Source organism: Saimiri boliviensis, chromosome 9 (assembly GCF_048565385.1).
Source record: "Saimiri boliviensis isolate mSaiBol1 chromosome 9, mSaiBol1.pri, whole genome shotgun sequence".
In the NCBI taxonomy this organism is placed as follows: Eukaryota; Metazoa; Chordata; class Mammalia; order Primates; family Cebidae; genus Saimiri; species Saimiri boliviensis.
In genome coordinates, this window is record NC_133457.1 from 83,743,295 (window position 1) to 83,770,094 (window position 26,800).

A 26,800-nucleotide genomic window follows, 5' to 3' on the forward strand; every position below is an offset into this window, starting at 1 on the left:
GGCTAAAATCCAGAATCCACAAAGAACTCAAACAACTCAGCAAGAAAAAATCAAATTACCTCGTTAAAAAGTGGACAAAGGACACGAACAGACATTATTAAAAAGAAAACATACAAGAGGACAACAAATATATGAGAAAATGCTTTACACCAGTAATCATCAGGAAAATAAAAATTAAAACCACAATGAGATACCATTTTACACAAGTCAGAATGGCTATTATTAAAACGTCTAAAAACAACAGATGTTGCTGAGGACATGGATAAAAGGGCACACTTATACACTGTTGATGGGAATGTAAATAAGCATAACCTTTATAGAAAACATTATGGAAGTTTCTCAAAGAACCCCAAATAGAACTACTATTCAATTCAGCAATCCCACTGTTGAGTATATATCCAAAAGGAAAGAAAGCAATGTATCAGAAAGATACCTGCACTCATCTGTTTACCACAGTACTACTCACAATAGCAAAAACGTGGAATTAACCTAAGTGTCCTCCAGTGGAAGATTGGATAAAGAAATGTACCATGGAATACTACTCTGACATAAAAAAGAATGAGATCATGTCTCTTGCAGCAACATGGCTGGTACCAGAGGCCATTATGCTAAGTGAAATAACTCAGAAACAGAAAGTCGAATATCACATGTTCTGCCTTATAAGTGGGGGCTAAACAATGGGCATACACAAAGAGGAATCAGACGTTGGGGACTCCAAAATGTGGGAGTCCTGAAAAATTACTCATTGGGTACAATGTTCATTACTGAGGTGATGAGTACACTAAAAGCCCAGACTTCACTACTACACAATATACACACGTAAGAAATCTCTACCCCCTAAATATACATAAACAAACATTTAAAAAATTCAGATTCTGATGCAGTCATTCTAGGCAGGGCTTAATACTCTTATTTTCTAACAAGCTTTCAGGAGATGCTAATGCTGGTGGTCTGTAGACCGCATTCTGGGTGCAAGGGCTGAAAAACCATTTTGAGCTTCTTGTCTGTATCTCTGGGCCATGAACGTAGCTAGTGAACATTTGGGCAATGGATGGGTTACCTTATGTGTAAGGGAATGACATTTGCCCTCATAATGAGAATCCTATGTGAGTCACTAACAATCTGTATTCTCTTATGTCCTGTGTAGCCAGAAAGTCAGAATTTCCTCAACTCATTTCTTGGGCTAAGAATTAGGAACATGTAAATGGGATCTCCCTTTTTATTTTTGCTGTTTCTACTCTCTGAAATTTTGAAGATTCCCAGCAATAAACTTGGCTTCCAATTCATTTTGAGCTGAAAATCCATGCTGAGTTTCTATGTCACAATGTAATTGAGGCCCCAGGCAGGAGATACAAAATCCATTTCTGGTTTTCTTAATTTCCACCCATGGGGACAAGGAATGGGGACAAGAGAGTCAAGAAATATCAGACAGCAGGACATGGGAGAAGTAGAGTTTTCTTCTGGGACACTTTTCTAACCTTTTCTCTCTCTTTTTTTTTTTTTTTTTTTTTTGGTCCAGCATCTAATTTTCATTTCACAACCTGCACTATGATGATGGTCACTGCAATTAATGTCATCACCATCACTTGGAGAATCGACACCAATGAGATTACTTTGGGCATTCTGAAAAGAAAGGAGACATCTTTCCAAGGAGACAGTATCTGAACTCCTTCCTTCAGTATTTCAGGATATAATGTAGTTCATACACTTACATTTTAACTATAGAAAAATATCATTTTGGGATTCAACCTTCAAATTCTATAAAGTTTTCCAAGGAAGTACCTGGGTTGTTGCCGATTCTAACACTTTATGGGAGTGTACCAAAAAGATTTCCACAATTTCTTAATAAGCTAAACATACAACTGCTATATGATCCAACTATTCAGCTCCAAAGTATTCACCCAAGAGAAATGAAAGCAAATGTTCACAGCATCTTTAATAGTTGCCAAATAGGAAATAACCAAAATGGATCAACGGATAAGCATATTATGGTATATCCACACAATAGAATATTAATTGGTAATAAAAAGGAACAAATTCTCCATGCATAAAACAACACGAATGAATCTCAAAATTATTATGGCGAGCAAAGAAACCATATCATGCAATGCTATGCATTCTGTATTCCACTTATACAAAAGTCTAGGAAATGCAACACTGATCTACAGTGAGAAGGTAGATCAGTGGTTGCCTGGAGATTGCTGAAGCTCGCAGAGGAGCACAAGGAAACTTTTCTGGTGGTAGATTTATTCATCATCTTGACTATGGTGATAGTTTTACAGGCGTCAGTATTATCCATTTTTTAAATTTAAATATGTACAGTTTATCAGTTGTCAATGGCACTTCAAAAAGCTGTATTTTAAAAGATAATAAAATGACTGCCACTCTTCTCCTCCTGTCCTCACTGCTATCTCACAGGGTTACCTGTGAGGCAATGCATGTTTATTTGTTTCTTTGTCATTGGCTCAAATATTCTATCTGGATGCTCACAGGAAGTTAACACTGGGGTGGGCTGTGACCAATTCCAGCTGAAGTTAACACTGAGGTGGGCTATGACCATTTCCAGCTTCTCTGCATTCTTCATATAGATTTTGGCCATACCTTGTTATTTTTGAAAATAGATAAGTGGTGTCCAGAGTATAAGGCCTGACCCACCACATTCAAAGTCTACCTGATTTTTTCCACGTCACTGATCTTGATTATCTGGTGATTGTGGTACTCAAAACTACAAATCTGGCCGCCCAGAGACCCAAACTTAGAGACAGAACTCTTCTATTCAATGAACCTCGCAGTACTATCTCTTACACGAAGAATGTGGGTGTTGCTGTCTACTGGAGATATGTCAGCCATAGAGAGTACTCTGTGCAAGATGACTGGGTTTACTAAAATGTGCATGAGTCAGGCCAACAGGAAGAAGGGGTAGTTAACCTACTGTTTTCGCTTCTACTCAGTTTACAAAAATAACTTTCCAGGGACACATGCTGGTCTGTGCTTAGGGAGTTGATGCTAAGCTATCTGTATCAAGGCACCTTGGCCTCTGCTTATTTCAGGCATTTGATGACCATCCCACATATCTCTGAGGCCTTCCCATTGTCACTCATCTTCCCACCTAAAACAGTAAAGAACCATGGGATCAGCTTCTCAGAAAAAAAAGGACCTGTTAGATGACCAAACAAAGGAATTTGTAGGCTTTGCATAGGCATGACCTTTGTAGCCCATCTCTGCAATTCTGGAAATTTCCTTCTTCCCAACTGCTCCGGGAGGGCATGGGGTAGCCTGATCCTGTTGCTGGCTGCAGCACCTCTCTCTGAGACTAAAGACTTCCTCACTGTTAATGATAACAACAAGCAGATGCCTCATGGAAACTCTACTCTGTTACCTTTCTGGAGACTTCCTGTACTGTTGCTACCTAGAGGAGTATCCATTATCACCATGACTACCAGTTGGGTATGGTTCATTTAGTGTGGGTTTTCCCAGAAGTAGACCCTGAGACAAAGAACAAGTAATTTATTTGAGAGATAACCCCAGAAATCTCTAGTAGGGGAAGAGAAAGAGCCAGAAGGGTACATTATCAAGTCAGGGACCACAGTGGGCAGTGAGTACTTAGTCCCAAGAGAAACAATGGGTATAAGCATATTAGTTTTGTCAGCACTGGACTTCATCTAACCTCTTGACTGATATGCCACAGAAGGAAATAAGTTTTATGTATTTATGTTCACAGTTTCTTATAATTTTTATAAAAACAAATTGTATAAGCTTTAAATCAGATGTAAAATAAGATATACATACATTTTTTCTAAAACACATTCTTTTGTTGTTTCTTTGAACTTACTACATATAATATGGGCATTAAAAGGCCGCGCGTGGTGGCTCAAGCCTGTAATCCCAGCACTTTGGGAGGCCAAGGCGGGTGGATCATGAGGCCAAGAGATCGAGACCATCCTGGTCAACATGGTGAAACCCCGTCTCTACTAAAAAAATTAAAAAAATAAAAAAAAATTAGCTGGGCATGGTGGTGTGTGCCTGTAATCCCAGCTACTCAGGAGGCTGAGGCAGGAGAATTGCCTGAACCCAGGAGGCGGAGGTTGCCGTGAGCTGAGACTGTGCCATTGCACTCCAGCCTGGGTAACAAGAGCAAAACTCCATCTCAAAAAAAAAAAAAAAAAAAAATCTGGGCATTAAACAGACACCCCCATCCCATCTCTAAATTATCTCTTGTCTTTTGGGGAATTAGTAGAGTCAGAGGGACACCCTTAGCTGTCATTGAGGAAAGGGGCTCCATTGTCATCCTTTCTTTTACAAATCTTAACATTTGTAAAGGGTAAAATTTGTAAACCCTAAGCCAAGGGTTGCAAAAGAAAGATGCTTTCAGAAGATGAGAGATAAATAATAGAAGCACAGAAAGCACTAAAGTATTTTAAAATAAGACTAATGAAGACAAGTTAAAGAAACTGAGACAGAATCTGGAGATGACAAAGGAACTATTACATAATAATCTTCAAGTTCTGCAGGAGAATTTTCTTGAAAAGAGAGCAGCCACCTGTTCATGAACACTGAGAAGAAAAAAAAATGAATATGAAATTAACATGTAGCATAAGGGATCTAATGGGCGTATCAGAGGAAAAATGTTCTGATATTAAGAGATGTTAAAAAAAACACTTGTATGACATATAGAAAATGTTATTGAGATTATTTGCTTTGGAGGCTTTAGAACCAAAATATGTTCTTCTTAACTGAATGAATAGACATCTGAGGATGCCCCCCAACCTCAAAGATTAATGCCATTTAAACTATGAGTAGAAGTGAATAAATAAAGGAACAGCCCAAATGACAGAATTTTCTTTTGGTTTATATAAAGGAAAATAAAATTAAGAAATAGAATTGTAGTGCATCAGTTCAAGGTGGCTGACCAAGGTGGCATTTACCTCTTTTCTACTTATAAATTCCATGGAGGAGGTAGAAGAAATATGAGTCAATCCACAACAGAAGTGAAAAGCTGAAAGAAGGGCCAACTACAGAAGAGAGAGGAGGATTTCTGGTAGATATGAAACAAGTGGCAACCAATTGAAAGTGAAGCACTACAGAGCTGAGAAAAGGAAAGTGAGATCTCTGAAAAGTCAGTTTCCTTAGAAGAATTTACACAATAATATCAAGGACAGAGACTATGTCAGTTTTACTGCTAGATATTTACTCACAAGAAATGAAAACACAGGTCCAGAGAAAGGCTTGTGCAAGAATCTTAATACTGTCTTACTCATAATATGCAAAGCAATGAAAACAAACCAAATGCCCTTTGATGGTGTAATACACAAATTGTGAGAGTTATACAGTCGACTATCACTTAGCAATAAAAGAGAGAAATCTGATATACACAAAATAAATGAATCTCAAAAACTATGTTTAATGAGAGAAGCCAGGCACACAGAAAAATGCCAACAGTACATTTTTATTTATGTGAAAGTCTGGAACAAGCAAAACTAATCTATGGTAATGGAAGCCAGAAATTGGTTGCCTCTGGAAGGAGTAAATTGCCTACAGTGGTGAACTGGAAGACTTTCTGGGGTGATGGGGAATGTTCTATATCCTAATTTTGGTGGTAACTATAGAGGCATTTAAAACTGTCAAAAATGCAACGGAACCCTAAAGATTAATCCATTTTATTGTATGTAAATTATATATGGTTTAAAAAAGGTTTTAAAAATGCAGAGAGAGATGGAAGAGAGAAGAAAGATAAGGAAGAAGAAAGGAAAGGAAGATTTAAAAAAGGAAGAAAAAGGAAAGAAAAGAAAAAAAGAAGGGGAGAAAAGAGGCTATAGAAGTTAGGAGAAAAGGCTGAGGGCAGAAGTGGAAGAGCTATTTCATTCAGTCCTGGGTTTCAGAGTGGCTGCGTCTGACATTTGCACTTGATGTTTACTATGAGAGTTTAGTAATGAAATACTCTTTAACAAGACACTGGGTTTGAAAAAGCCAGAAAAATGCCTCAAGACTTAAGATACAATTAAAAAACAGAAGTAAAAGTATGAGAAGAAAAATTAAGAGACATGAAAGACAGACCTTGAAATCTTAATGTTGTTTCAATATCTAACAGGAGTTCCAGAAAAAGAGTACAGAGATATTGGAAATAGCAAAGAAATAACTAAAGAAATTTTTTCAAGCTGGAGACAAAGTTGGGACTTCAGATTGAAAGGGTCCACCATATGCTGAACAGGACTAACAGCTAAAGCCCTGAATCTAAACACAACCTGGTAAAATTTCTAAACATTATGAATAACGGAAAGAATCATAAAAGTGTCAAGTTTTTTAAAAGTCACCTACAAAGAAATGGTAATAGACTTTCATCTGAAATACGAGATGACATAAAAAATCATATTCTTGAAATTCTGAGGGGGAATTAAGATAGAAGACAGCCAACTGTCAAATCAGCACTTAATTTTGAGAATCAAAGATATGTCTAAAGATATAGGTTCTCACAGAGTTTATAATTAATAAATTCTCTCTGAAAAAAATTTTGAAACTATGTTCTAGCAAAATAAAAGATGAAGGTATGATTTTGAAGAAGCAGCAGCAGGCTGGGCACGGTGGCTCACACCCGTAATCCCAGCATTTTGGGAGGCTGAGGCGGGCAGATCACCCGAGGTCAGGAGTTTGAGACCAGCCTGGCCAACATGGTGAAACACCAACTCTACTAAAAATACAGAAATTAGCCGGGCATGGTGGTCAGTGCCTGTAATCCCAGCTACTTGGGAGGCTTAGGCATGAGAACTGCTTGAAGCTGGGAGAGGGAGGTTGTACTGAGCTGAGATCGCCCCACTGCACTCCCACACTCCAGCCTGGGTGACAGAGCAAGACTCCATCCAAAAAATAATAATAATTAAAAAAAATTTTTTTAAAGACAGTAGTGGCAGCAGATAAAGAAATAAGTAAATCTTAGAATTGTCTAAAGAATTATTGGGAGCATAATAAAACTGATAATAACCGATTCCTAAGATAGGCATACTAAAAGAAAAGAAAGAAAAAAGAGATATTAAAAGAAATATTCTAGCACTAAAATTTCGGAAGTTTAAAAAATTAGAGATAACATACAGACAAGACAGAGAAATAGCATGTCAGAATCTCATTTATGTGATGAGTTTAGGTTATAAATACTGATTGATTCTCAGCATTGATAGAAAAGTGTTAGTTGAAATATGTTTGTTAAAATGTTAAATATAATAGAAATAGAACAGATAACCTTCAAAACTTGATAAAAATTTTCTTAAAAACCTAAGTAATATTTAAATACTTATCAAATGGCCAGGTGTGGTGGCTCATGCCTGCAATCCTAACACTTTCGGAGGCTGAGGCAGACAGATTGCTTGAGCCCAGGAGTTTGAGAGCTTCCTGGGCAACATGGTGAAACCCTGTCTCTATAAAAAATACAAAACTTAGCTGGGCATGGTGGTGAGCACCAGTAGTCCCAGCTACTTGGGAGGCGGAGATGGGAGGATCACTTGAGCCTGGGAGGTGGAGACTGCAGTGAGCTGAGATTCTGTCACTGCACTCCAGCCTAAGTGACACAGTGAGATTCTGGCTCAAATAAATTAATAAATACTTATCAAATTCTTAAATGCCAAGCTCTAATAATGCATGTAGCATGCATTCAATGTTCTAATTTTTATAGTAATGCTGGGAAATAGTTACTAATATCTATTTTACAGAGGAGAAAACCTAGACATAGAGAGGCTAACCCTCTTGTCAAAGGTCATACAGATAAATTGAAGGTGGGAATGGGGGAGGAAAAATAAAAATAAATAAAAATTTTAGAATAGCAAAATGAAAAAAATTTCTAATTTATCAATAATCACAATAAATATAAATGGGTTAAATTCACTGATATATAAACAAAGATAATGTAGCTATAGCTAGAAATTGCAATATTAATATGACACAAAAAAGTATTCAAGACAAAAGGCAATAAAAGAGATAAAGAATTTCACCTTGATAAAAATGCAGTCACCAAAAAGGACACTTCATGTCATTGCACTATGGATTCTAAAAATGTAAATCAAAAATTAGGAAGATGAAAAAAAAATGGCTATGATTCCTCCCTGTACACATGTTCTTCTTTAATGTGACTTTGCTGCTCCTCCCATTAAGAAGTGGAATTTATTTTCTGTCCACTAGAATCTAAGCAACCATGTGATTTGTTTGGCTAATAGAATGCTGCTGAAATGATGCTGTGCAAACTAATCAAGAGGTCTTGCAATTTCAACTTTTATTCTCTTGCTGCTCTGAGTCTACCATGTAAAGATATATGAGCTAGACTCCTTGAGGCTGAGAAATTATATGGAGAGAGAACCAAAATGACAGCAAGCACCAACTATCATACAAATGAGTAAGGTCTTTGTGGACCACCTAGCCTATAGGAAGCCAGCAGATGGCCACAGCTACATGAGTAGTATCAGGTGAAATCACCAGAAGAACCACTCAGCTGTCATGAGCCCAAGCAAAGTGCTGACATGCAAATTCATGAGGAAATAAAATGGTGGTTGTGTTAAGCCACTAAATTTTAGGGTGGCTTGTTCTGCAGCAATAGCTGTGTGAGGCGACTATCCATCATTAAAAAAAAATTCCAGTAAGAATAATCAGCCTGACTGCAAAATGAGCAGACAAGTCACAAAACAAGAAACACAAATGACTGTTGACTTTCTTCTATTAAGTAAAAATAAATTATGCTTTTGCTTCTACTGCTATAAGTGGCTCAGATGAACTCTTAAATCCAAAGCAGTGAATACAAGAAGCTAAGCTGTTTTATTGAAGGCAATAGAGAAATAAAAGATGGAAAGTGCTCATAAAGATGATAGGAAATAGAGAACAAAGACATTTTACTACATTCCAGAGTCTGGTTTGCTTTAATGTTATTATAAAACACCAATTTGATTACTTTTACAATACTTGCTTAAATCTCACTGCTTTAATGAGTTCTGGCTTACTGCTAATAGGTAGAAATTTATGATTCTAAAACTGACTGAGATTTAGTGGGAAGGCAATCATTTGAATTTCAGACAAAGAAGATATCATTATTAGTACTATTATTGCCTATGGATTCTATATTTTGTCTTCCAGACTACTTTTATTATATATGTTTATCTATATCCATATCCATCTATGTTTTCTCTTTAATTAAAGATGCATGAAAGAGCTAATCTATCTGATTAATATGAGACAAACTTATTCTAATGAGACAAGATTCAAAAGCAAAAAAGGCTGATGTTTCCATGCATTTTTATGCAGCTATTGCAGACAGTTGTCTAATTTCTTACTAGATATTTTAAAAATATTGAAAACAGTACAAAGACTAACATTTTTATTTTCATCAACCAGTTAACCAGTACAGACAGATTGCTCAAAACATTTTACTGCCACCTCATATCATACCTATCAATGTTTTGAGCACACTAGGGCATACTAGGAGAGACAGTCATACAAAGAGTTGAAAAATGTAACCCCTAGTATGCTGAAACTAACAAAAGCATGTTAGTTTATACAAAAATGTGTATGTATGTATATATACATATGTCATAGTTGACACAGTAAGACTGTCAAGATACAGTTGAAAATGTAAACTGTTAAAAGCCTTTCTCTTGAGTGCATGACTTTATCAAGAACTTGCAATAGAGGTATGCTTCAAATAGTTCCCCACTATAAAAGAACAAAAAGAAATTAAGAAGCTTCTAGCTGTGCAACCTTGGGCAAATTACCTAACCTCAGTTTCTCCATTTGAAACAGGGATAATGATAGTACCTAATTCTGGGATTTTTGTGAGGATTAAGAAAGCTAGTATGTGTAAAGTGCTAGGAACACCTGCCACATAAAAGGCACTTAACAAATCTTAGCTATTATTGTTGTTTTCCTTACTACTACTTTATTGGGTGTCCTTGAAATATCCTTAAATAAGAATGCATCCCTTTTTAAATGAATCCAAACATACTACAACTCTGGTAAATAAATTCACCATTGCCTATTTCTGTCTAAGTCAACCTTATATTTCAGAAGGCTGCACACAGAAACAAAAACAATAAAAATAATATATACAGATTAATTTTCTGATTATGAAGGAGGATTTTAGCAGATCAGGATAGCATAGAACCAACAAATTTAAATGATAAACACTTAAGACTTGGGTTTAAAATGTCTGGTAAAAAGAAAGAATACAGTGTCCACAGTTTTGTCTTCAAATACACCTGCTACTAGCAAATTCAATTCCTGGGGCCTGAAAACGACAGACTAATAAATGGCTTTTGCAGACCTCCTCATCTGGCAGAACATTCTTCATTTGACTTATAATATCTTTGGAGAGTCAGAGGGCCAAAGAAATAACTTTGGTCAGGAAGAGTATAAAACTTTTATAATAACAAATTACAAAACAGCAAAATTATGAACTAAACTGCTAAACTCATCATTCTGCTTGGAAAAGTATGTGCATCGAGTGGACAGTATCACCGAACACTATTACAAGAAAAGCTGTGGTTGGTGGATTAACAGCTACTTGGACTCAAGATATTTCTAGGAGCTAACTCTTTCTAAATCCCCCATTTCTTCTGTCCTCTTAGGGCAGTTCTTCAGCCAAAGCCCCTTTTGAGAATTCAGTTCACTTCCCTTTTAGAATTGCCACTTCCCAGCTGCTTCTCTCATTACCTTACTGTTCAAATGGAAAAGGCCAACCCCAGGTTATTCTAATGATAGCAAACACCTCATAAAGAAATCTGCCAAATTTACTTTTCCACAGAGTATCATTTGCATGGCTTTCCCTGAGTCCATGAGGAAAGAAAGCATCATGCATAAAATATAACTTCCAGAAATCTTGCAGATATTAAGAATTATCCCAGTGTTAGATTGGTGGGTGTCCCAGTCTACAGGATGGGGACATCTTCAACTTCCCCATAGAAATTCCCTCAGTCTGTCGCTGTAACTGTTTACCCACAGGAGAAGACGAGAGACCACACAGTTAGAACATTTTTAGAAATGTCCCAGAGTTAAAAGAAATTTCAGCTTTGGGGTGTGTACTTTTCTACTCTTGGTTTTGTAATTGCATGCAATGATCACCTTGCTTTAGTCTATCCTGGTAGAGACAAAATTTGGTGTAGTTAAGAGTTTGGAATGCCTGAACTTTGGCAAGTTTTTTAACTTCACTGTTAAAGTTTTTGCATCTGTAAAGGGCTATATTAACAGTACCATGTCTCATAAGATCATGGTTAAATTAAGTGAGTTAAATTTTAACTCAGCCTGACTTTGAAGGTCGTTTTAACAGTGGGATTCTGTTTATCCATTTCAGCTCCAGTGCAAGGGGAGGGTGTAGTGGACAATCAGACACGAAGTGAGTTCTGGTTTCTGAACAGAGTTGCCCAGGTAGGCATTTCCTGCTGCTATCTTAGAAAGCGCCCTTTGGCCAGGCACTTTCTAAATGCATTAAGTGTAAAGTACTTAAAACTGGCACATAGCAAACACTACGGAAGTGTTTCAGGAGTTTTCTCTTTACGGTAGTTTTTCGCACCAGATTGTGTAAAGGTGTAAAAAGTGAATTAGCAAAGATAATGAATATAAAGTCCTTTGGGAACAATGAATAATGTCTATTATTTCTTTTGTTTTTTTGAGACTGAGTCTTGCTTTATTGTCCAGGCTGTAGTGCAGTGGTGCAATCTCAGCTCACTGCAACCGCACAATTCTCCTGCCTCAGCCTCTGGGGTAGCTGGGACTACAGACGTGTGCCACCATGTCCGGCTAATTTTTCTATTTTTAGTAGAGAGGGACCACGTTGGCCAGGCTGGTCTCAAACTTCTGGCCTCAGGTGATCCACCCGCCTCCGCCTCCCAAAGTGCTAGGATTACAGGCGTGAGACACCCCTCCTGGTTTGAGTAGGAGATTTAGGAGCCAGAGAATCCCCTCTGCTTCCCGGGAAAATCCCTGCTTACTTTTGTCTATGCTCCAAATTGACAGTTGTCACACCCCTAAACTCAAGGAAAGGTGCTTTCTTTTTTTTTTTTTTTTTTTGAGACAGAGTCTCACTCTGTCCCCAGGCTGGAGTGCAGTAGCACAATATTGGTTCACTGTAACCTCCGACTCCGGATTCAAGCGATTCTCCTGTCTCAGCCTCCCGAGTAGCTGGGACTACAGGCACGTGGCACCACGCCCAGCTAATAGTATTTTTAGTAAAGAAAGGGTTTTACCACGTTTGCCAGGATGGTCTCGATCTCTCGACCTCCTGATCCATCCACATCAGCCTTCCATATTGCTGGGATTACAGGTGAGAGCCATCGTGGCCGGGCCGAAAGACGCTTTCCAAGATAGCGGCAGAAATTGCCTCCCTGGGCAACTCTATTCAGAAACCAGAACTCACATTGTGTCTGACCGTGCACTCCCCTTGCCCTGGAGCTGAAACGGATAAACAGAATCCCACTGCTAAAGCAACCTTCAAAGGGGGAGATCCTTAGAAGAAAGACTTTGCTGCAAGTTAAAAAACGCCAGGTAACCCCAGTCCAAATTACTATGGGTGCCTTGACTCTGCACCCTCCGTATGACCAAGGGGGAACTGGAGGCAAGGGAATCCTAAGACTGAGGAGGGGGTGCCTGGCTATTTATTCTCTTTGGGAAATTTTGTCCCGACCTTTGGTCTTGCTTCCTTAAGGGGCAGACTCCCGGAGTTCTTTCTTCCAAAGACTTAAGGGATACTATCCCTACAGTCTCCTTGCATCACTCTAGCCTGAAGTAATATTACTCAGCCTCCGAAGGGCAACGAAAGACCGGCAGCACCCCTAGCAAGCACATTTTCCACACTTCCTCTTCTCATCCCAAACCCCCCTCCCTCCCACCTGCCCACCAACCCCTCCTCGGACCCGAGACAAACAGAACTGGAGAAGAGCAGCCGGCAGACCTGCAGCCGCGTGCAGCCTCCCCGGCACTTGCCTTTGCTCCACCTCCGCCTAAGTCACGTGACCCAGGCAAACCCACTGCCAAAACAGTCGCTCTTAGGTGGGGCGAGAGACCTGCCTCCTTGCATCCGTCAGGCACCGGCTCGGCACCGCCCCCCGCCCCACCACCACACACACCCCCGGTCCCCGGTCCCCGCAGCCTCGCACGCCCCTCTCCGGCGGCGCACTCACCTGCAGCTGAGCTCCGCTCGCGTTGCCCGTGGCCGCTTCAGACCCGTCGGCGGCTCCCGAGCCGCGCAGCACCGTGATGTGCAGCGTGAGTAGCAGCAGCCCCAACAGCAGCAGCAACTCGGCCGCCAGGCGCACCATCCTCTTGAGACGCGCGACTTTAGGACCCGGCGCGGCGGGCGGTGGCGCCGCGGGAGGAGTAGGAGCCCGGGAGCCCGGCAGCGCTGCGCCCGCCTCGGCCCCAGCCGGGGCCCCGCTTCCCGGGCCCGCGGGGCTGGCGCCTGGCGCGGCGGGGCGCTCGGGGCCTGGGGAGCAGGAGCCGCCGCCGCCGTCGCCGCCGCACCACGGCGGAGCCACCGCGAGGCCGGGGGTGTCCAAGTCGGCAGCGGAGCAAACCCCGGCGCTGCCCGGCGGCGGCGGCGGCGGGGACGGGGTCCCGGGGCTGTCCGGGACCCGGGCCAGGCCGGAGGCCACACTGCGGGCAGGGGGCTGCGGGGTCGGCGGCGGGGCGGGCGCAGCCGAGCCCCCGAGCGCACATGGGCGCCCCAGATGTGGCCGCGGCGCCGCAGCTGGGGCGGGAGCGGCCGCCAGAGGAGCGCGGGGAGGAGGAGGAGGAGGAGAAGGAGGAGGAGGAGGGCTTCAACTGCGGCCGGGAGTTACCTCCACGCTTGGCTCCCCCGCCCTCGCCGCCCGGAGCCACTCACGCAGCAAGCGGCTTCCACTCCTCTCCGCGCTCCTCGGGGCCGCCTGCCGCGCCGCCCCGCACACAGAGTCTTGGGATGGCTGGTTCCAGAGGGGGCCCCAGGCACGCCGGGGTTGTCACTGTTTGGAGGTAGCCGGGGAGCCCTGGCGTCTGCGTCCGCCTGCCGGGCTGTAGTGAGTGCCCGCTGCCGAGGTCGCTGTGGCGGGCGCGGGTAGAGTCCTTGTGCGCACGGAGGCTTGGGGCTGGTTTAGAAACCTTTATTGGCAAAGTGGAGCTGGAGTTGCAGTGATGGAAAACGGAGGGGGCGCCGGACAACTCAGGTGTCCCTGCCTGAAGCAGTCTGGGGAAGGGAAGAGTGACAAAGTGTGGCTCCCGAAGGGTCTTGACACTTGCTGGGCCGCCCGCTCGCTGGGCACGGCTGTTGGCGCGTCCGCGGCGTCCGGGAGAGCCTGGGAAGAAAGGGGAGTTCGACTTGTTGGGCGTCTGTCTGGTCAGGGGCGCAGGTGTAGAAGCTGCAGAGGCGCAGTGCCAGCGGCTTAGGCTCTCAGGAACTGGGAGTCAATCTCAGCTCCAGCGGTCTTGCGTCTGGGGTCTCATCCCGGAGGTGCCGCGCCCAGAGCGTATTTGGGGGCTGGCGTTGCGGAGCCGTGAATCCCGGGCCGCCGCCTCATGACCGCTCTGCAGTCTTGGGCTCCCGCGTGCGGCTCATGCCTGCAGGCGGCAGTTGGCAAATGAAAGGGCTCGGTGGTGGAGCTGAGGGCGCGAAGTCCTGGCGTCGGATGCTAGAGCGGACTGGGTTGGGCAGGGGCACCGCACGCTTCGCTCCTAGGTCTTGCTCCCGCTCCCGCCTTACAGAAGTGGCTCGGAGTAGCGGACGCTCAGTACTGCCGGGCCTTTTATAGTGCGCTTCCCCGCCTCCTACCGGTTCGCGCATTCCTCCTCCCCTGCACAGTCCAGCCCTTTTCTCCCAGAGAGCCAAGCCCTAGTCCCGTGTTCTCACACATCCACTTCACACATTTCCTAGCTCTTCCCGCGTCCGGTACCCTAGTGCCTCCGGGAGGGGTCCTCCGAATTCTCCCTTGGTGAATGAAATTAAGTAAATAAGCAACACTTTCTTGCCGGCACGCCTCCCTTCTCTCCTCCCCAATTTCCTACCTTCCTCCTCCGAGTCCTAGAAATTGATGTAAGATTATTAATTTAAATACTTTTGAGTTCACGCAAGGCATCTCAACCAAGTATTACCCAAATTAAGACAAACCAAACCCTTGCACCGTTCCGAAAGTTCCTCCGGTCACTGCGTACTTTGCAGAATTTAAACAGCGGTGGTTAATGAAGGGTCTGCTGGCTGGGTTTATTTGTGCCAGGGAGAGGAAGGGACGTGATGGCTCTTTAAAGATGCCTAAAGCATCTTTAAAATTCTAACTAGCTTCAGCATCTTATTAATAAATTGGCAGCTGCTTATAGAGCCTGCTATATTTTTTCCTTTTCAGTATTTTTTGGGGGGATGTGCGGGGGAGGAGGGGAGATGTTTGGAGGGGTGCTTGCTTTGGATTTTTAGGCAGCTGGCCTTTCAGACATCTTATTTCTATCTCCAGGCTCTAAAATGCCAATAACTATCAACTGGCGCGTGGGTGTGGGGGAGGGGGGAAACTTGAAAGAGTAACCGTCCTTAGTTCAAATGGGAGATCAAAGAGGAGAGCTCAGAGGCTTTTAAATCCTGGAAGGATCCTCCTGTATGTTTTCTAATTAGGATCACTTAAAAGGGAAAGGGCTGGAGAATCAGCGCCGAAATAGAATATATAAATTAAGATGGCAAACTAGAATCCCATACCCAAAGAGTTTTAAGGGTGGCTCTAACCTCCAGTTGTGCCAGATTATGATATGGGCTTGCAGCAACAAATGACTTTTCTATTGCCAGAGGCAGGCTGGTCTGAATTAGGATCCAGGGGCTGCTGTGTCTTGCCCTTTCATCACACACAGTCTACACATGTAAGCCTCAGCTGCCTCTCCTCTCATCTAAAAGTAACAGTTTTGGACCCAAGGGAAAAAATGACCTTTAAAAAACTCTGTAAAGAAACCTTTGCAATGAATGTAAATTCTTGTAAAATTGTAAATGGAGATTTGGGGATCAAAGTCTTTGTAAAATGTTGTAAAAATTGCAAATTGAATTTTGGGGACAGATGTCTTTATAAAATGTTGAACAAATGTATGAATGAATTCTATTAAAATCCCTTCATGCTGAGAGACCCCTATTCCAGGTGAGTTTATGTGCCAATAAGCACACATAACGAGTATTGATAAACATCCATAATCCATGATTCCAGTTGCCAAACCAGGCTTGCCAGCAGGGCTTTGTTTTTGAGTTAGGAAACACTGGCTTACAATTTTTCTGGAAAAAGAATTACAAATTTAATAGCCTCCCTAAACCAATTATGTTTCAAGCACATTTATGAAATTATACCTATAGCTGCTGATGAGAATTTTAAAAATCCTACCTCTTTCAGCAGAAGGTCCAGAGCACCCTATTCATATCTTTATTATTGATTTTATGACATTTGGGGCATTTGTGTCTCTTTGCATTTCTGTCTTCCCACTAGACCTTGATCAGGATTACCTTTGTGGTAGAACATTTTGGAGGATCCCCCCGCCTCCACTCCATCCCAGTATTTCATTTTCTGTCTGGGTTCATGGCTATGAGACATTTTCTAGGTATACTTGAATCTGGGTTGGACTGTGAAGAGCTCTGTTCCTTCCTGGTCTGACCACAAAACATCCTGAGTGATTATCTGCATACACTCTGTCTTTCCTTTTTTTACCCTTTTCATTCATTCTCTCTCTCTGTTTTTATTTTTATTTTTATTTTCTGGGACGGTGTTGCTCTGTTGCTCAGGCTAGAGTGTAGTGGTGTGATCTCAGTGCACTGACTGCTGCCTCTGCTTTCCAGGTTCAAGCGATTCTCTTGCTTCAGTTTCCCAAGTAGCTGGGATTACAGAATCCCACCACTATGCCAAGCTAATTTTTGTATTTTTTAGTAGAGACAGGTTTTCACCCTTTTGGTCAGGCTGGTCTCGAACTCCTGACCTCAAATGATCCACTTACCTCGGCCTCCCAAAGTGCTGGAATTACAGGCATGAGCCAATGCGCCCAGCTCTCGCTTTTCTTTCTACATGGCAAAGGACTTTAAGGTGAAAGGAACTCTTGAGTTACTGCTCAAAAGAGAACAATTGGACCAGGAATATCTGCATTGAACCTTGCGCAAGTGAGATAAAACTGTTCACAGACATTGTGATCTAGGGATGTTTGCACAGCAGCTGGTATAATTGAGACAATACCTTGCTCAGAGTAATTGCTAAATCAGTGTTTTTAAAATGCATGTAACCAATCTGGTATTTGTTTATACCCCAATTAATAGATTACCTCTTCTTAGAGTGCTTGTACCATAGGTGTCTGACATTAATATTTATAACTCTTCTGCCTCTTGGTTGTACTGTTCTCACATAGATTTTGTCTTTCATTATTGGTCCCATTTATATTATAGGCAGGCTTGTTTGACTGGAATATTTGAAGGAAGTAAGAGAAATTAACAATACCAGAACACCTATAGTTCATATCATTCCAGAGAATGTTGTGACCTATTATAACCAGGATTTTATTTATTTTATTTTATTTTGCTAAAGATTGGTGCTAGATAGCAAAGAGTAGTTTCAATGTAATCCTTAATTTTTTTTAGTATGCAAATTTTTAAATATATTAGAAAGTAAAGAGAGTAATATAATAAATCGTTACCTACTCACAAGCCAGCTTCAACAAAACTTATTGGCAATCTTGTCTTATGTGTATTCTCAATAGTCTCATAAATTTCCTCCCTTTCAGATTATTTTAAGCAAATTCATTATATATCATTTCATATGTACATATTTCAGTATATACTCAAAAAGGTAAGGGCTCAATTAAGCAATGTTTTTTAAACACACTCATACTGAATGTGAGCTTTAAAACAGGTTTGAGAAGTTACAGCCAGAGACTTTTTCTGGGTGTAAGGATGATTAGCATTTAGGGATTGTGGTGGAGGCTGTTCTGTGTTCACCAAAACCTGTTTCCTTTTCTTCCTGGGCATTCTAGTACACTTCATTTCTTAATATCCTATGCATGTGACTGAATTCTGGCCAATAGAATATGGGCAGATTAATGGGTGTCCCTTCCAGGTCTAGCCCATAAAAACTTCCTGTTCATGATCCCTTTCACCCTTGTTTGCTGGCTGGATGTTTTTGCCCTTAGAGCAATGATCAATCTGGGTCTCTGGAGCAGAGTCCCTACCTGACCGCTATATTTGCCCACGAATAGCCTGGCTGGGCTAGTGTGTGATTGAGAAATAAATTTAAGAAAAAAAAAGGTGTGAAGCCATTAAACTTTTGTGGTTTGTTCCAGGAACTTTCATTACCCTAACTAGGGGGCAGTTCTGAGGCGGGAGGGGTGGCAAACTTTTTCTTTAGAGGGCAAGATGGAAAATATTTTTTGTCTTTGTGGGCTATAAGGTCCCTTTTGCAATTACTCAACTCTGGTGTTGCAGTGGGAAACCAGTTGTAGAAAATACATGAAGGAATGGGTATAACTGTGTTTTAGTGAAATTTCATGTATGCAGCTGGATGGCTGGACCACATGATTTAGTTTGTCAACCGATGTCCTAAAGGACTGGCACAGCCTCACCACCTTGTTTTAGGTGCCGTGTATGAAGGAATTAGTCAGATGGACTCCACTTACTATCTTATCTCCTTAGTCTCAGTTGCCTTATCTGTGCATTGGTCCTAAGAATGTCTACTCTCAGGCTGTTGTGAAGTTCAACTATCACTCTCACTTGGAGGAAAAAGCAGCCCGCTCTAGGTCTCTATGCTGATCGAAACAGGACTCCATATTCCATCCATGAGGGCAGGGAGGGAGCTTGTTTGCCTTATTCGCTTCTGAATTCACATAGTAAATGCTCCATCTATATCTATTCAGTGAATGAAACTTTTAGAAAACTGCTGAAATTTGGAACTCCAAGGAGCCTTGAAGGTAAACTGGAAGCCCTCAAGGAAACACAAACAGAAAGCCTAACGTGTTGTTCCATTAGAGCCTCTCCTTTGAACTAAGATGGGGCCACAGTGCTCAGAAGTGAGAAAATCACCACAGTCAGAGGCGCTCCCAGGGTCTCCACCCCTGAAAGCAGCTGCTGGGCTTGTGGGACACCTGGACCGCCAGCAACGTTCCACTTCCCTATGCTTCATAAAACCTGTGAAGACTGGGGGACACTTGTGGCTCTTTTCATATCATGCTAAAAGCCCCTAGTTGTACAGAGAATCCAAGAGACCACCAAATATGTGAGGTTAAGAAACTATTCCAGGGGAGTGCTGTTCTTCCCCAGAACAGGGCTGGAGTGGTGGTGAAATAGGACTGGCTTCTTGGAAGGATTCCTGATGATTCTCCCCGACATGCCAGGGTCCTTTTCTGCGTTTCTGGTGTGATATTAAAACATAATGACCTGCTCCATTAGTGACCTCTTCTGCAAATAGCTAACCCTTATAGTTCCCATCTGCATTCAAAGGAGACCCTTTATTGCATTTGCTTTGTCATAATTATTTCCGTGCAAATTCTGGAAAGCCAAATAGAATCTCAGGCGCATGTTACAGCTGGAGGAGAAGAGTGCATCATAACTACAAGGTTATATAATTTCCAGGCAAAAAAGGGAACAAACTATGTGGTCAGAATTAAATCTTGGAGCCTCGCTTTTGGGAGGGGCCCACAGAGTTCATTTAACTTCCTTTACAAACGAGGCAACAGGCCCAGAGAATTAAATAGACATTCTCGGTATTGCACAGGGACTTGGTGGCAGCATCAGGACAAGAGCCCAGGTTTCCTAACCTCCAAGACCAACGTGATTTCTATTTTTTAAAGTAAACTTTCAGAAATTAAAGTATGCTGTACATATAGAAAAGAGCCCAGACGCATAATCTGAAATTAATCCTAGAGAAACAATCCTGTGTGCATAGCCAAGTGGAATTTTTGCTGCTGAGATCAAGACACAGAATGTTACCAGTACCCCAGAAGCCAATTATTACCTGAATGATACCAATATTTTGACTCCTCTTTTGATTTGCCTTTAAAAATTAATACAGTTGAATTTTGCAATATACACTCTTTTGCGTCTGGCTCCTTGTCCCATCCTCTATTGCTCTTCCCAACTCTGCTTCAAAAAAAAAAAAAATTGAAACCTGTAGAAAAGCTGCAAGTATAATTGAATGAACACCTGTAGATCTTTGCGGTAGACTGTTTAAAATGACCACAGTTTTCTCCCCATTGTCTCTAGGCTTTTTACAATGTATAGCTTCTCCCATCACAAAGTGGAGGCCTTGTGATTTAACTTTCACTAACAAAATGCAGCTGATGATGTACCAGTTCTCCAGTTAGGCTTCAATAAGCTTTACATGCCTCCTTTCTCACTCGATCTCTCTGTCTCTCTGTCTCTCTCTGTCTCTGTCTCTGTCTCTGTCTCTCTCTCTCTCTCTCTCTCTCTCTCTCTCTCTCTCTCTCTCTCTTTCTCTCTCTCTCTCTCTCTCTGTGTGTGTGTATGTGTGTGTGTGTGTGCATGTGTGCCCCTGTATCGGAACTTTCCCACTGCCATGTGGATAATCCAGGACTAGCCTGCTGGAGTGAGCCTAGTCACCACTGTTGCCCCAGCTGACACCTGCCTATTCTCAGAGTCAGAGCCACCCAGTAGACCTACCCTTCATCACAGACACGTAAGAGAACTTAAGAGAACCCAGCTGAAACCAGAGAAAGCACCCAGATAAGCTGAGCCTAAATAGAATAAAGAGTGGAATAAATGATTGCTGCTGTGTATAGGGTAGTTCATCGCACAGGGAAACCTGCTAAATACAACCCATCACCACAAATACTGTAGTAGGTATTTCTTAAGAGTAAGAAGATTCTCCTACATCATCACAGCATAATTCTCATACTCAAGACGTTTAACATTGACACAAGAATATGATCTAATTTATAAACCACGTTCAAATGGTTCAAATTATCCCTGCAGTATCCTTTGCAGCAACTCTTTTCTGTCCAGGATTTGGGCGAGAATCACTCTGCATTAAATGTCATTGTCATGTCTGTTTATTACCTTGGGTCTTCAATAGTCCCCATCTCCCACTCCTTTTTCTTTTGGTCTTTTGTGCCATTAACATTCTTTAAAAGTCCAGGCCAGCTGACTTTGCAGAATGCCCTTTGGTTTATATTTGTATGATTGTTTCTCTAGGATTAATTTCAGATTATGCGTTTGGGCCGGGAATACTACTTGGATAATGTTGTGTTCTTCTCAGTGCATCACATCAGGGAATCCGTGGTGAGATTTTTCCCAGTTGTCAGTGAATCTGTTTCAGGATCCTGAGATACTGAGTATTTCTGTGAGGTTAAATGGGAAGAGTTCTTGACTGACAATATGTCGGTGTGTTGGATATCTTTTTCTTATGTGTGGAGAAAGGGGAAACATAAGTTCATCTAATTTCCTGGGAATTTACTCCACTTTGTTCCAAGTTGTTTGTCAACATCATCCAACTCCTTCAGGGCAGTGGGCTGTGACCATATTAGAGGAGGACTGTCCTCAGGGTGAACTCTATGAATCAGTAATTTTGTTTGCTGTAATCAAAAGTCATCATCAATCCATTCTTAAAAGCTTACCTTTAAATTTTTTTTTTTGTTCCCTTTTTTTGGGAGCAAGTCAGGCTTGGTGTAAGACGAAGGTGAAATAAATTTGTTATTAAACAAAATTGCTTTTAGTGATTTAAAAACAATAAATACCTTAGCCTTGCAATGCATTTTTTAAAAACGCAAGGAATATAAATTCTAGGGAGATCAAAAGAGTTCAGTGAAATAAAGAAAAAAGCAGAAAGGTTGGAAATTTTAACTTTTTTAAAAAATAAGAATAGTTGAAATAATCTTTCAACAACCTCAAGTGAGATTATATCTGAAAGAAAGCTAAAACTGATCAATTTGCATTTAGAAGTGGATTTAATCCAGTAATTCTTCAGTAGAGGAAGATCAAACTGACACCTCTAAGAGGCCACATCAGAGATATCTCCACTCAAAATAGCTTTGCGACTGGCTGGTTCTAACATCTTTACTAATAAACACAAGATCTCATCATCAATGCTTGTGGCAAGTATTTCACAGTGACTCAGGGTACAGTGCCTCATTTGTGAGCCAGATGTGTCTAAACTGAAATCGAAGATTCTCACTTGTAAACTCTAAACAGGATGATGAAAGTTAAATGAGAAATAGCCTTGTGGAGGAATAAGCATGAAAGAACTGTTGACACGTTTTTGGAATGCAAATTTAGCTTGGTGGTTGTTTTATAAGGTTGGGATTTTCCTTTATTTACCTGGTGTGTAACTTGATTCTGAAATTGTAGTTCAGTAAATAACCATCAACTTTTATCCACAATAAGTGACAAACAAAAAGTAGTGTTTTGGAATAAAGATTTTATTTGTTCAGGCCATGAAAGCCAAATAATTAAAACTTTAAAGGGATGTTTTGGTTACTCACAAAGATTGAAGGATAAACTGTTCTCACACTTACGTGTGTATGTGTTTCTGTGAGTAAACAGCATGTGATGGTGATATCAGGCATGGCAATATTGAAAAAAGATATACTTGTAGTAGTCAGGGAAAGTAACGTCGGTTTCTATAACAAACAATTCCACCAAAGCTCAATGGCTTAGCATAATAAAAGTTTGCTTTCTGTTTATGCTGCAATACTTTTAAGAATTTTGGTATCCACAGGGCAGTCTTCCTTTGATGAGGGGACCCAGGCTTCTATTTAGTGTCTACACGTATTCTAGAAGATTCATACAGCAGACAAGTGAAGACAGGAAAAGTATATGGAGGCTCAGGATGCTTTAAGGGCCAGACCACTTGCCATTGGCCAGAACTCAGTTACACTGACCCAACCCAACTGCAAGAACAGTTGGGAAATAAAGAATTCCTATAATGCTTAGGAGGAAAGGAAAATGGGTATGTTGAATGCCCAATGCCATTTCCACATAGAATTATCTCTGCCAAAACCCCACTCCATTTCACCAGTATGAATGAAGATCATAGTGTCATAGGGGACTAGAGTGAGGGTCAGCAATTTTTTTCCTATTAAGCACTGGATAGATAGTAACCATTTTCAGCTTTGTGCCACAAGAAGAAAAATCAAGGGCATTACTTATGTACTTATATAACCATTTAAAATGTGACCATACAAAAATGTAAAACCCATTCTTTGCTCATGGACCTTACAAAAAGAAACTGTGGGTTGGATTTGGCCTGTTTACTTGACATACTATTTTATGTAACCTGAGCAATATAGAACATCCTCTCTCTCACTATGGTGCCAATGAGTCAGGATTGGCATGGTCAGGCGAAGCCACCATCCTCGTATGTGGCTTTGCTTGGACTATTTAATAATTCCACTCTCACATTATGATTATTATCTAATCGTACAATATTTAGGAAAAGTAACCATCCTAAAACAGGGAGAGAAAGAAGAGCGCTGATAACAGTAAGATCTGAGTGCTTAATTGAGATAACAGAAGTACTGAGTGAATTGAATAATTGTATAATTTCAATTTTGTATATTTTACTAATCCTTGGAGTAGAGAAACTCTAAAAGAAAATGTTTAGTGCTGCAGGATTACCTTGTTCTCAGACTCCTTCCTAAAATGATTTTGATTTTGGGTGAGACTTTCAGATGACCACTTATGGCAAATTAAATTTGAAAATATAGACTTAATTGAGGTTATGATGATTATACGGAATAAAACAAGTTATAGTCTCTTAAGATTGCATTTAAAATAATGTTTACTATAAACCGAAAAGTAAACAGCAAAAATCAGGTTATGTTTCAAAATGTGACAACCCTATATGTCATTATAACAGGGTTCATTTCTGCAACATAATACACAGTTAGACTATGCTATTGAATATTTCCCAGGCACCTCATTTGTGATGACTCTAATGACCGAGATTCCTTCAGTACTTCTCTTATCTCAGGCACTCAGATGTTGTCTTCCTGCTTGCTCCTTTTTCTCTCCTTGTTTTAGATATTCTATAATTAGATAATAATCTTAATGAGAAACTGGAATTATTAAACGGTCAAGGCAGAGCCACATAGGAGAATATCAGCTTGACCTCACCATACCTTCCCGACTCATTGGCTCTGTGGTAAAAGGGGTAGGATTTGATCTATTGCTTAGGTTAAATAAAATAGTAAATAAAAGAAAGCACTGCAAAAATGTGGTTTGTCATGTAAGATTTTACTGAAGAATAGAAGATTTCTGTTACTTAGTATTTTTAAAGTATTTATATTATTATAAGCATAATATTTTCCCTCTTGAAAATATGGGGAACGATTTAAAATGAAATTGAATTTATACATATTTATATCACCTAAAGATGATTATTGTTTACATTTGGTATAGTTCTTTTATGTATACACACACACACACACACACACATAAGCACACACCAACCCATTTATCTGCACATGCAAATATACACAGACTGCATATGTATATAGACATTTGTACATAATTTGGGATATAACTGAAACCATACAGCCATTAAAAAGTGTTCTTTTAGAAGACTTTTTAATGGCTGTAGCATATGCTCTTGTATGAATATATAATAATTTACTTAGTTTAACCTCTATTTTTAGACACTTGCATTATACAAAGTTTCCTTCATTAAAATACCATGAGGATGTATATAGACGGCAAAATGAATGTTTATATCAACAAAAAGACATGTGCAAATATTCATAGAACCTGAGTCCTAATAGTTCACAGCAGGACACAATCCAAATGTGTATCAATTTTAGAATGGATAAACAAATTTTGCTGTATTTGTACAATGGAATACTAATCATCAATGGAAAAGAATTAATGGCTGGCAGCTACATGTAACAATGTGAATGATTCTCACAGGCATACTATTTAATGGAAAAAAATAACCAGATACAAAACAATACAGTCTGTATCATTTCATTAATGTGAACTTAAAGAAAAGGCACAAGTAATCTAAGGTGATGAGAGTTCAGAATATTGCCTCTGGGAGGGTACAGACAGGGATGGGGTGCAAGGAAACCTTCAGAGTACTGCAAGTGTTCTCTATCTTGATCTGGATGCTTGTGCATATATACGTAAAAGTTAATTGAGCTGTACATTTCATATTTATGCACTCTATGTAAGCTGTACTTCAGTAAACAGAAATAATAAAAATATTCTGTGATACATATCTGAAGGTAGGATTTGACTTTATTTGTTATAAGTTCCTTAGGATAATCTCATACATTCTAAAAAATGCTATTTTGAATCTTCAAAACATCTATGATCTCTTTTCTGTTACAGCACTTTCATAAGCTAGATAAAGGGCAGAATTTTTTAGATAATGTTAGAAATATATAGATTTGTCAAAGGAGAATAAATCCATGAGGGTGTCATGACTAGGACTCTTTCATTCTTCTTCAGGCTTCAGATAAGTTTCAGTTTAATCTAGCATTGAATATACTACATCTGGAATTTTAGAAAGTCATTACAGTGGAAGGTCTTTCTCCATTAACTGAGGTTTACAACAATAATTTATAAAAAAATTCTTTAATTTGTAAAATTTCCTAGTACAATTCAATTATGATACAATCAATAAACAATTACATTATGTTTTCAAGGATGCTGCCAGTTTATGGAGCAAGCTAATATACAACCTACAGTACATTAACTTTATATGTGAAGACTGTATATATTAGCTTGGGTTTTCTATGATAATGCTACTTAACAAAAACACGAAAATCTCAGTGGATTACAATAAAAAACATTTTAATTCACACTTACAAATCTGCAGTCAGCTGTTGTTTGATTGATCTTGGGTGGTCTAAGATGGAGTACAGGTTCCAGGTTATTTTCAAGTTTCTCTTCATGTTTGCATTTCAGAACCCAAACTCAAAGAACAACAGCTTCATGGGGCTTCATAGTAGAGAGCGGACACTCCAAGGGACCTAGCCCACCACAGAAGCAAGAAAGTTTAAGTTCATATTGCAGCCTTTTACATGCCATTGGCCAAAGCACCACGGCCATAGCCAACATCATTGGTGAGGTAGAAGACTGGGCTGAGTGTACTCCGTATGTGTTAGCAACTACTGATGCATAACAACCCCAAAACGTAGTGTCTTAACACAGCAAACAACAATTTATTATTTCTCACAAGTCTATGAGTTCATTGGGTGGTTTTGCTAATCTGGGCTAATCTTAATTGCGCATCTGTGTGAGATGGCCTGTGGGCTAGGACCTGGTTCACCAAGAATAATCTCAGCTGGCACAAAACAGCTCTGTTCCATGTGGTGTCTCATTCTTCAGCAGGCTAGCTTGGACTTTTTCTCATAATGATGAGAGAGAATGGAAGCTTGTGAGACACGAGCCTATGCTCAGACGTTGTAGGATGTCACTTATGCTGAATTCTGTTGTCTAAAGCAAGTCACAAAACTGGCCTAGACTTAAAGAGTGAGCTAATTCTAACTCCTGGTAGGAAGACTTACACAGGTACATTGCAGGGGATATAGATAAAGGGAAGAGTAGGGGAGTGTGGCTGGTTTTGCAGTCTACCATACAGACTGCAGTATATTTTGTTAAGGGTGGGGAGGAAGGGAGTATCTATATTCTAAAAAGCATTAAACAAATTTCAACTTAGTTAATTCAGTTTCAGCCTAGTTTTCCTATAACAGGGATGCTACTAAAGGAAAAAAGAAAAGCTGAGTTGTTTATCTTATATTAGGATCCCATTGTGTGCTTTCTAAAATCATTAAGTCAACACTAGATGATGTTGTTTTGTCCACTTAATACTTTAATCAGTTTCATCCTGAGACCTTAGGGAAGTTGTTTATTAGTGCCTTATTA

At 40.6% G+C, this 26,800-nt stretch overlaps 1 protein-coding gene across 1 annotated transcript in view; it reads right to left on the reverse strand.

The window, feature by feature from the left end:
• The window catches only part of ISM1 (isthmin 1), an 82,626-nt gene extending 67,911 nt beyond the window's left edge, over nucleotides 1–14,715 (reverse strand). The window contains exon 1 of the mRNA XM_039479818.2: nucleotides 13,140–14,715. Within this exon, the coding sequence (XP_039335752.1) occupies nucleotides 13,140–13,277 (138 nt within the window). The 5' untranslated portion in view covers nucleotides 13,278–14,715. The remainder of the gene's footprint in view (nucleotides 1–13,139) is intronic.
• Between the last annotated feature and the right edge of the window lie 12,085 nt (nucleotides 14,716–26,800).